At 50.3% G+C, this 11,844-nt stretch overlaps 1 protein-coding gene across 1 annotated transcript in view; it reads right to left on the minus strand.

Annotated features, from left to right (window-relative positions):
• TRABD2B (TraB domain containing 2B) overlaps window positions 1–8,209 on the minus strand; it is a 291,275-nt gene extending 283,066 nt beyond the window's left edge. The window contains exons 1-2 of the mRNA XM_086754014.1: window positions 7,950–8,209; window positions 6,889–7,449 (exon numbers count right to left, since the gene is read on the minus strand). Of these exons, the coding sequence (XP_086610140.1) occupies window positions 6,889–7,449; window positions 7,950–8,057 (669 nt within the window). The 5' untranslated portion in view covers window positions 8,058–8,209. The remainder of the gene's footprint in view (window positions 1–6,888; window positions 7,450–7,949) is intronic.
• Window positions 8,210–11,844: the final 3,635 nt, after the last annotated feature.

An 11,844-nucleotide genomic window follows, 5' to 3' on the forward strand; every position in this document is an offset into this window, starting at 1 on the left:
CGTGCATTTTAGTTGCATGTCCGTTCCCGCTCTGCAGAGCGTATAGCCTTGTTCCATTTCCAGCCCAAGAACTGGGATATTAAGTTCAAACACTGATATCTGCAGTTTTAAGCTCTGCAGGCACCAGTTTAACTTCTGGTGTCTCAAGCAAGCTGGAAACCATAATCCTTTATGGGCTACAGAAATAATATTAGGTTCACAAATTGGTACAATGTTCAGAAAAATGTCTTAGTGACTGCAACCTATAAATAATTTGAGAGGTTCAGAAAGATAGTGAAGTTTTGTGATCAACCCACAGTGCTTTCTGTGGAATTTAAGGCTAGTTGCATCTAGGATCTGAATTGCTTGTCAGTGTGAAAGAGGGATTTGGGAAAGTGTGTGGACATGAGGCAGGTATGTTTCCCTAAAAAACAGGGCTCTTCCAATGCTGACTCCTGAAGGTTTAAAAAATGAAGTTCCCAAAACACTAGTTGTTGCTGAAAACCTTCATTTTTCTGTTATCCCAAACATTGTGCTCTGGGGAAGTCATTTTACAGTCCCTCATCCAAGCACGCCGGGAAACCCTCCAACAGGACCAAAAGATGAAAGAAATCACACCAATTTCATGTGGCTCAAGCAATAACTCTGTGATTTCTTCTGCCTTTTACCTGTCTCATCAACTCCTAATGGCAGTGAAGAGATTAATAAGGGTTTGCAGTGTAAAGCCTAGCACAGGGGAAAGCTGTTCTTTTACAATATGCCTCTCTGAACTTCCCAAATATGCTTCGCCAGGAGCCCTGCCACCGATCTCCGTCTCCGCAGGAGTGCAAGGTGAATGAGTGCCCTTGCTTAAGATCATTTTTGGCCTTTTCAATACAGGAACCTCTGACTAGCCTGAATGATGTGGGCTGGCTTTATAACGCAGATTGCTACTCACCAGGGAGCTGAGGGGAGGCTGTTAAAGACTTTCTGAGGACTGTAGGTTGCACTGTACTTGAAGTTGAGGTTTTCAAGGTCAATGGTTCGTTCTGTTTATAAGCAAAGCACTCTGGGCCCCGGGCAGGATGCTGACTGCTGTTGCAACAGCATCAGAAACTGACAGCAGACAACAAACAGAGAGAAAATCATCGCTGTGGAAATATTTACTGAAGAGGGGGTATTTTGCACTTACTGGGTGAGCAGCTCAGAGGTGGCAAACAGCTCCAGGGGTAATCCCACAGGATTTGAAAGCAGCGTTATTGCCTAAGTACAGGGATGGATTTGGGTCATCTGTCCCTCTTCTGATCCCCTTCCCCAGAGCAGAGCTCGGGGAGTGAATCTCCTCCAGGGAGCAAAGCGTGTAGGTGCTCCCGGCGCCTTTCACACTGCAGTGGTACCAGGGCTCCCTGCTGCCGGGACCAGGCATTGCCGGAGCCAAAGAGACCGTGCTGTGACCTCAACTCACCTCTCGCCACACACAGAGGAAAAAATGGCACAATATGACTCGTTGACTTCTATACACTGGTGACGTTCAGCTGCCTCAAGTACAGTAGGGACTCTCTTGAGTGCCAGGGTTGTTTGCCAGTTTTCTGGGGATTTGTTCCATTCAAAGCTCACCTTATAAAGATGCAATTCCTGCCTAAAAACAATCACAAGCAGCACCCATAATTTTGCAAACAAATCAAGCAGCAGAGTGCTTTTCAGATCTGCTCACGGGAGGCAGGTACACCTGTCCTGGGCTTGAATCTTACCAAGGGAGGTGTGAAGGATCAGAGGGAATGGAAGGACTTGCATCTAACCTGTTCTACAAACACCTACTGCAGTTATATACACAATAAATACATTAGATACAGTGCCAGCTGCCCCTCGAGCCATCATTAACTGACTGGCTTTCTTCTTAATAGGCATCAAATGCCAGGGTGGGCTTTTCCAGGGGGCCGTGGTGAAGAAGCACACAGTAACTGGCTGTAAAGAGCCACGCAGTCAGCTACAGTCATAAAACGTCAGCTGCTGCTCCTTTCAGGTGTTACTGTGACTCCTGTACCTTTAATACCTGCGGAGTTTCACCCTCAACAGTTCCCCCTGTAAAGGCGTAAAGTGGCTCCACTAGTATTCAAAGGGAGTTAAATGGAAGGACTTCTGTTCCTGCTGTATGAATTTCTACCCCAAGTTTAATTTTACTGCAGGAATTTTTTTTACCCTGCAGTGTGGGGGCTGAAGGGGGTGATATTTTAATTAAAGCCAGCAAGCTGAAAACTATGCCCACAATGTATAACTATGTATAACCAACCCTTTAACAACATTTCTTTCAACAATATTCAGCAATAAAAACAGATGATACAAAGTTATTTTTGATGACTTTTTCATAAAGCCTTAAGTTTTTTAAAAGCAAAAAGGGACAATTTCTACTAGGCTAAAACCACTTTTCCTATTAAAAAAAATTTAAACTCAGTAATACTCTCTCAAATAAATGATATAGACTGTCAAAAGTCAACTAACTCTGAAACTGAGCCCTTTAATCCAGTTTGGAAAACGTTGAGCCAGGATCTTCCATTAGTATAAACAGGCAAATTTCCCTTGAAGGCAGCTACACTGGTCCCTGTCAGCTCCGAGAATCCCAGCTTTGTGATCACACGAATGTTTAATTTTTCAAGGGGACAGGGGAGATGGAATAGCAAGTCCAGACCATGGCCTTGCCTCTATATTACTGTGTCATGCTGTTTCGCCACCGAAGGTCCAGCTCCAAGACTGCAGATCTGTCAGTGACCAAACGTGATGGACCACCCATCGGCCTTTTATTAAACAGCACTTGTTCCCCCTCTAATCCTATCACTAGAGTAATCAAAGCTGCCATGTCCCAGGGTTTGATGGAACAGCAGGACCTGGGAAATGAAGACTGATTTTGTTAACAAAGTCATTCCTGCCCCTTGAATGCTGTCTCATTGGTAGGAAGGAGGGAGACGAGGTTTATTTGTGCAGAGAATGAGGCGGCAAAGAAATGAAAGGGAAAGAATGGTGAAGTGTGAAGTTTAATCTGGCACGGTCTAAGGTTTCTTTCTCTGAGGCCGTCTCTGATCCAATCAACACCGGTTTGATATTTAACATCTCCCCCTGCAGTTGGAAATGATACAGGCCGGAGAAGACCGGAGTCAGGGCTTCGCAAGCCGGGAGCAGCAGAGAGAGAAAAAAGGAGGTGCTGGTGGCTTCTCTCTGGCCTGATTGCTTCTCCCAACGACAGGTCAGGGTGGAGTCCAGCCCCAACACAAAATTCCCTTCACGAGCTTTGGGATTCAGGGCATTGAGCAGGGGCTGAATGCAGGTTATCCCTGAAGAGAGTGAGCTCAAGATGGAGTGGGAGAGGTATTTTATTTCTAACTTGGAGTAAGGGATATCAACACTGTCTTGGTCTGGGAATCCTGCTGAGAGGACCAAACATGAGTGAGAGCGACCATCCATCTCCCCAGGGCAGGGGCACAGGAGTAAGGCTTTCCCCTTGCTGACCACATAGGCCTTTAGTGGGCACACGATGCCACCCGAGGGTGCTGAGTGGGGGTCCTACCACAGCCCTGGGCAATCAGGGTGGACACAGACAGACCTGGGCAGCTGTAGGAGTCATTGTCACCATCCTCCTCGCTCCAGCAACAGTATATGTCAGCTTGGGGAGAGCCTCTTTCCACCTCAGACCTGCATGAGGGTCCCAAAGAGGAGGGGAAAGCTTAACCCCTTCCTGAGCTGGCCCTCACGGACAAGTCCTCACGGCTGTCATGGCGCTGGCTGCAGTGCCTCTGCTGGGATCCCAGCAAGAGAAGGCCCTGAACACCATCCACCCCTCACCAGCTCTTCTCACTCCTGGCCCACTTGACTTTGCACTTTTCTGGCCACTCTGTAAGTAAACACTCATGCTGTCAGACAGAAAAGTTGTCTCCTTCCTCTTCTTTGAGCATCTCTCAGCTCCTTCTGTCCCACCTTCAGTGAAAACCCTGAAACTTCATATACCGAGGAGCGGTGAAATTTCAACCTGAGCCAAACCTGATCTGAATTTCCCATTGCCAGGCTCCCAACCCAGGCTTTTGCTGTGATTCCGACACCTTGCCACCAGCTATACAATACTGGGGCCTGGAATTTGCGTGAACAGCAGCTGCCAGAGTCCCAGGGGGAGCGAGGATGCTCCCTCCGCAAGCCGTGCAGGAGAGCAGCCGGTCAGCGGGAAAGCAGGGCGATCAGAGCAGTACCAGTTTGGGAGAGCAGAGCAAAACACGGAGCATCACCCTACAAACTTTCTGGGTTTACAACAGAAAACAATGCGCCGTGCTGTACCTGCCAGAGCTGGCTCTCCAGGAAGCAGCTAATTATATGAGCCACCTTAATCTTTTCATCCGGCTAAGACAATCAACATTTCAAAGCAACGCACAAAACAATTCAAAGATCATTCCTGGTCAAAAATGCAAGTGTATCCGTTTTCTTTCGGAGCAGATCAAAACCAAGTACCACACCAGGACCACTCCTAGATTTCCTCCTCCTCGTGGTATCAGATTAACAGATTTGGTGCATGTAGTCAGATTAAATATTTGCAGTAGCACAAAGCTGCCTTTGAGAGGAAGAAGTGAAAAAAAAAAGCTCTTTTTCTTTTTTAATTTGCTTTGGGAGAAAATACTGGACTTTGGGGAGGGGGGAAACAAAAGCATTGACATGATTCAGCAAGGCACAATTTTAAAACGTGAAATTATGTGCAGTATTCCCATAACAGTAATGCTGAAAACAGGTAAAAACTGCTGATGCCCTTAGCAGATTTGGGACTGTAATTTATCACAGATGTTCCCATCAAACTGTGCAAACACCCTACAAGACAAAAGCTGCTCAATTTCTGATTTCTATTCTAGTGCATTTTAATTACGTGTCGCTTAAGGAAGGCTCCAAGACCTGAAATTGGGAGGCGAAACCCAGCAATAGCAATCCACTCCAGTAAATTAGCACAGGAATACACCAAGCGGTAGGACTGCCAGACGGTGTGATAACATTACAAATTACTATTGTTAAACAACTAGCCAGGTGTCAGGATGCATGAAATCTAGAGGAAGCAAGAAAATAAATATCTGGTTTGTTTTGTTTAATTTTGTCTCATGTTGTTCTGGTGGCATTGTTCCCAGAAAAAGCTCCAGACTAGGAAAAATCCTCCTGAACACTGATCTATTTCAGCAGCAACATCAATTCTCTGAATAATCAAAACATAATGTATTTTTTAATCAGCACAAACATTTTGCATAAGTGATTGTCCTTCACTTGCCAATAACAGTAATACCTTTGCTGTTCTTTTTTAGATTGTTATTGTAGCAAAACTAAGAGGAAAATTTTGTTTCTATTTAAAATTTAGGGAATGAGAGAAAAACTGAACTGTAGTAAGAGCAGCAGTGTGTTTTGTATACTCTTCCTTTCTCTGTCGCTCTCCCTCTTTAAAAAGAAAAAAATGTAACATGATTCACATTTTAAAGGGTTCCAAGTGGTACATTTTTGACCAAGTGCTTTCATGTGCTTGGTGCTAACTGCCATTTTTGACCTAATACAACCAAATACTATTGGATGTCTGGAATGGTTAATTATTTTTACCTCGCCCTAAAGAAGGGGTTCACAGAGAGGATAGGCACTTAAACCTTTCAAACTGAACAGGGTAAAACGAATTCCTTGTTTTGCGTGTGTGCTAATTAATGCAAAGGTCTTGATGGGCTTTCTTTTAATTATTTTTGTTGATAAACAAGAAAATCCCTCCAAAAGCCTGTGCAACCAGTCTTCTTCTCTGAAGGCTGTAAGCAGACTTAGACGTCTAGTTGAAATATTGGACGAACCAAATGTTAGTGAAAGCCAGACTTTTTCCCCTTAAAACAATTCCCACTAGACTTCAGGGGAGAAGGGGGTGAAGGCACTCTAAGGACATTTTAATCACACTAAAGATCAGTCCTTTAATCCTGATTCTCACATCACCAAGAATTTTTTTGCCTAAACTAGGACAGTAAGATAAAGCTGGAAATAGGCTGATCCAAAACTAATGACCAAAAGCAGGTTAAAAACGAAATATAGCAGTAACTGACACCATCTTAAATTTCCCCTGGATTATTTGTTTTCTTCCACACACATTCATTTCCTGAATTTCTAGTAAATCTGATTTCATATAAACAGTTTCACACAGCAAAGTCAATAGCTGTGACTGTGTTCCTGTCTAATCCACTGAAATTGAATAGATTGCATGGCTTAGTATTTGGTTGTTTAAAGCTAAATCCACTGAAAGAATTCTGGAGTCCAGTTACACCAATAACTTTTGTTTCTTAATCTACATCCTTTTCTTTTTGCTGAACTTTACCTGTTCTAAAATGAAAAAAATCCATGCAGATTGAACACTTAATTTCCCCCAGTACAGGAGGGCAACAAGAGCCAGTTTGTTTTGACCTGGAGTGACTACTGAAAAGCTGACCGACAGCTTGCACGTACTTAAACCTATTTGAACAATGTTGAAGTTTCTTTTTTCATTGTTCATGCTTCATCCTCTTCCTGACAAGTACCACAGAGCTGCTTTACTTAAAAACAAGCAACCAAAAAAAGCACTTTTTTACTCAGCTCCAGGATAGGACGGGAGGCGTGTAAGTTTCCCTCACAACTGGCAAGCTAGCGGACACAAACATTTACACCCTGGACATTTGCCTCTCAAATAAACCATACACATGATAAACACGCAGCACTCGCTGTACATGTCACAGGTTTTTTGCAGGCAGCATGGATCGGCGTGACGGAGAACAGACAGCCTGACGCAAAGGCCGCTGGAACCTGTGAGTGACCCATGCCACTGCAACAGGCTTGGGGTTCGCCCCTGTAAAACCGACCAAAACGTGAGAATGGCCTCCATCTCCTGGGATACCCCACGAGGCCCAGGAGGCTCCTTACCTGGGAGAAGTTGAGCCCGTTCAGAGGATGACACTGCTCCTCCACCCTCTCCACTGCACCCGTCGTCTTCTTCATTCTCTCGGCCTCCTGGGCGAGGTAGAGATCGAGCACCGGCACCCCTCTAGAGCGGATGTCGGTCTCCGTCAAGGAGTTCACCATAAGCATCACCCAGACGGGCCTCTTGCGCTCCCAGTTGCCGGCGATGGCGTTGAAGAGGTAGTCGGCGTAGAGCCCTTTGCCCCGCTGGTCCGGGGTCATCCAGTGGGGCAGCATCAGTTTGATGTAGTCCAGGTGGCGTTTGAGGCGGCGGTACAGCTCGCGGGGCAGGACGTCCTGCAGGTTCTCCCCGTGGGGCAGCATCTGGCAGCTGGCCAGCCCAGAGATGGTGTAGGGGTCGGTGAGGTCCAGCTCGAAGTAGACACTGGAGCTGGCGTGGAAGGCGGCTTTGGAGTTGTCAGGGATGAAGTCCCACACCCGCGTATAGGGCACGTGGATGGTGCCGAAGAGATAGGCAGGGGGGTCGCGGCGGATGGTCCAGAGGAAGGAGTTGAGCTCTCCTTGCTGGGGGAAGGACAGCGGAGACTGGTCAGTGGCAGAGGGGCAGAGGGGCAAGAGACAGCCCGCGGGGTAACACCGCCCTCGGGGGGTCCCTCTCCCCCATCTCCCAGCACCTCTTGCCAGGCTCGCAGCGAGCCAAGCCCACGGGCGTGAGGGAGCCCCACGCAGGGCAGGGTCCCGCGGTGACCCCCGCTCCCCCCCCACGCAGCCGCCGCATCCCTCCGGACCCGCACCCGGCCCAGGGGCCCGCTCCGCCCCGGGCGCGCGCGCACCGCACCCCCGGCGGCGGGAGACACGCGGGGCAGCGCCACACCTGCGGGGCCACGCGCGCCCGCCTGCGCCGCGCGCTCACGCACGGAGAAGGGGTCCCTCTCCCCGCACACCCTCCGCCCTCTCCACCGCCCCCCCCCCACCCCCCCCACCCACAACCTCCGCGCCCCGGCGGCTCCCGCATCCCCGAGCGGCCGCGCCCCCCCGGCCCGGCCCGGCCCGGCCCGGCTCACCGAGCGGGGCAGGTCGCACTGCCCCGTGTCCATCGGCTCCCGCCGGGCCGCGGCGTCGGGCAGGAACCCCCCGAAGACGAAGCAGATCAGCGTCAGGTTGAGTTGCATCCCGCTTCCTCTCGCTCTCCTCTCTCTCCTTCCCAGATGAGCCTTTTTGGATTTCTAGGATCTTTTTTTTTTTTTTCCCTCCCCCTCCTCCTGCTCTTCCCCCTTTTTTTTTTTTTTTTTTTTGGCTTTTTTTTTTTTTTATTCAAACAAACTTTGCCAGTCCCATCTGCATCTGACAAGTGCAGGGGGAAGGACTGGCCGCCCCCTCCCTCCCATGCTCTCCCCCCTCCCGCCCTCTCCCACCCCCACCCCCTCTGGCTCCGGACTTGTCAGAGGCGCTGGATGCTTTGGGGAGGACGGTTCTCATCGCCAGCCTCCGCCATGCTTTGATTTTGCAGACCGGAGAAGCTCCCTTCCCGCCCCGCCGGTTCGGGAGGCCGTTGCGGGTTCGGGCGGGGAGAAATAGCCAGAAAATAAAAAAGTAAAAAAATATATATATATATTTTTTTTTCTTTTCTAAATTCAGCGGAGCAGAGGAGCTCCCGCGGCGCCCCGGGAAGGGCGGGCGCTGCTGGGCGGGCCGGCGGCGCACACCGCACCGGGGAGGCCGAACTCGGGCTCCGGCGCAAAGTTTCGCGCAGCCGCCCCGGCCCGCCCGCGCGCCTCCCGCCGCCGCCGCCGCCGCCACGGGGCCGCCGCCGCCGCCAGGGGGCGATGGCGGCCCAGCGCAGCCGCGCGCCGGCCGCGGCTGAGGGGCGGCGGTGTTCCCGCCTCGCCCGCCGCCCCTCCGCCGGGCGGCACCTGTGTGGCGGTTCCGTCAAATACTGAAAGCAGAAAAATCGAAAATTTCCGACGTTCCCGCACTCAACAAATGTCACAGAACCGCTCAGACACGGCTTGTCCCGGGAAGGAACTGAGAGCAGCCGGCTCCCGGGGGGATGCCCCGAGGCGCCCCGCCTCAGCCCTCCGCCGGCTCCTCTGACCCCGCTCGGCTCCCTGGCATGAGGCGACATGTCCTCGCTGCCTTCCCCCCGCCGCTCGAAACCAGAGGCAGCGAGGCCTCGCTGGGGTGGAGGGCAGGTCAAGGGCTGGCAGCACCACACCCTGCGCCTCAGCTGTCCTCGCCCATATGGCCGGCCCAGCGGGGTCCCCCGCCTCACTGGAGGGTGGGAAGGAAACCTCTCTGCATTTTCAAAATGTGCATCTGTCCCACTCGCGCCGTTGGCTGTCCAGCTTCCACTTGGACAGAAAAGCCTCAGGAGAAAGCACCTTCTCCAACACGACCTGGGTTGGTACATGCTGACAGGAGCACAGCTGGGATCCCCAAGGGTCTGGAACTTTCTCTGGGGCTTGTTGCAGGAGGGGCTCGACTCCAGCAGCTGCAACTCAAGCCTCCTCCCGAGTGTCCATCTCTGTTAAAGTTGCGGGGTTTCGGAGCAGAGGACAGGCTGACAATGCCTGGGGGTCGGGGTGCTGGACATAGCCCTTCTCCCCACGGGACACCCTCCAGCCCTGCTGTGTGCAGTACGGGCAGCAGAGCAGATCTGGATCCCGACCTTCCCACCACCTCCACAACTGCGAACTCTTTCAAAAATTGTGAAGTTCTTCACTGTATTGAGAAGAATCAAAGCTACCAAAGATTTCTTGATGAAGTACTACTGTGAGGCAAGGTACTTGCTCTGGCAAAATCGAGTGGAGCCAGCAGGGGTTTTGCCAAAGATGGCGGCAGACTCGGGCCTAGCTGGCTGTAAACATGGCTTCCCGACGGCCCTGTGAGGACTGGGAGGGACACCACTCGCTGTGGTTAGTGATGAACAAATGCAGCTACAAGGGCTGCTGAAGGGACTTTCAGACCACTGTCTGTGCATCCCATGGACTCTGCTCCTGGCCTCCACAGGCCAGAGAGCATTCTGAGTGCGGTGTCAGGACCAGCGGCTCCTTTGTAAGTGGAGACTCTCATCCTCTTCTCTCTCTTCTCCTCCCAGATCTTCCAGACAGGTAAAAGTCATGCGAAGGAGCAGGGGATTCGTTTTCTTCATGGTGTTTCTAGTTCCTGCAAAGAAATCCTTAATGTTCTGGTTTTGTCCTGGGGAATAAGGTTCAGATGCGGGAAAGAGATGGAGGAACACAAAGAGGCAGAAGGTTTTTTAGCCCACAAGGTGTCCCATCACTGTGGCACAGGGTGGTCCTGTGAAGCAACCAAGTCATGTCCACACTGGGTGCTGGTGGCCTGGAGTCATCCATGGCCCCGTGCTGTTGAGACACAGGGTGGCAGCAGGAAGGTGTGTGCTGCTTTGTAGGCAGCGGTCTTTCACATACTTTCCCTGCCCCATCTGCCCTTGGGGGACGCGATACCGGTTCCTCTCAACTTGCCGCCCCGGCACTGCCAGTTGCCACTGTGACAACACAACCCTGCAAGGACGGGGAGGGCAGGGCCTGGCTGCACGTGCCCACGCCACCTCTCTCTCTCTCGAGCAGCCCCACCTTTCTCCCAAACGTGCCTCAGCACTTGCTCCCAGCTCACCCACAAGCGTGCAGGGTGCTGGACCGTCACCACAGGTGGCTCTGCCCCCACCTGATTTGAAGCCCAGAGCAGGAAGGGTTGTGCAGCCCGTGTCCCAGCAGATGTGATACCACAAGGGCTAATTCCAGTCACAACACAGTATGCTGTTCTTTTTTTCTCTAAGCTGCCACAAACCACTTAAAAGCTATAGACTTGATTCTGTTGTGACACTGTAGCATGGGGGACCACTGCAGTTGTTCACAGCCAGACTAAACTGTGTCCTTGTGTTCAGCAAGTGACACTTCCAAAGTGACATGGCTGCACTTGCGTGACTGAATGGCTTTGACTTCGTCCACCCTCTTTCTGCTTCCTTCCAAAGCAGTGAAAGAACAGAGGGGCCTTGTCAGAAAGCTGGTAGGGACACCTCCAGTGACATGACCCAACCTCTCACACGCTGAAGAAGACACCTGGGAGGTCTGTAAGGCAATATGAGGCCCTATTCATTCATGGGTGCCGTGTTGTGAGGTAGGGTGATTACCCTCATCGATGGCATACATATCAAAGCACCCAGGGCAAGAATAAACAAACATCTTTGGCACTGCGCTCATCTTCCATTAGCCAAAAGGCAGGTGTGCGTGTGTGGGTATAGCAAGTTTTCCAGTCGTTTCCCTGAACTCAGCCCTTATGTTGCAAGAGCTGCCTAGCTGTGAAAACACAGCCTCGCCTTGATTTATGCTGCTTGTGGGTAAGATGACTAAGAAGAAGAAGGGGGAAAAAAAAAGAGCAGAACAGGAACAGAAATCCCAGTGGGAGCGTGATGCGGGTGTGTACCGACTTGGTGGGACAGTCAGGTTGGGGAAACTGCAGCCAGAGCTTCAGGCAGGAGGAAGAGGAGACCACAAACCACATGATATGTATCACAATGTTCCACCTAAGATACAAAAGCATGCCACAAACTTTTATGGATACAACGCTTTGGTAACAGCAAGGGAAATTAATTCTTTTGTGTAATTGTAACTTTTTTTTTCTCCTTCAGATGAGTTCCATATGTCCTTGTGATTTTTTTTTCCTTTAAACACAGCAGTTTAGAACGAATCTTAAGTAACGTTTAGCCTGCTTCTAAAGTAAATATTTACAAAAACATTAAATAATGGTTCTGATCTTTGGAAAATGTATATTGCTCCCTACTTGCTACTGTTTCGTGCCTATCTGGAGTAATAGAGAAGCTTTGTAATAAACCTCAAGGCTGTAAAAGCAGTATAACAACGTGATTAGCAGTAATCAGATGGGAAATACTGACTATTAAAAACTGTGAAGAGATAAGAGGGATAAACTGCAAAGGGA

This window comes from Chlamydotis macqueenii, chromosome 8, assembly GCF_036417535.1.
Source record: "Chlamydotis macqueenii isolate bChlMac1 chromosome 8, bChlMac1.mat, whole genome shotgun sequence".
In the NCBI taxonomy this organism is placed as follows: Eukaryota; Metazoa; Chordata; class Aves; order Otidiformes; family Otididae; genus Chlamydotis; species Chlamydotis macqueenii.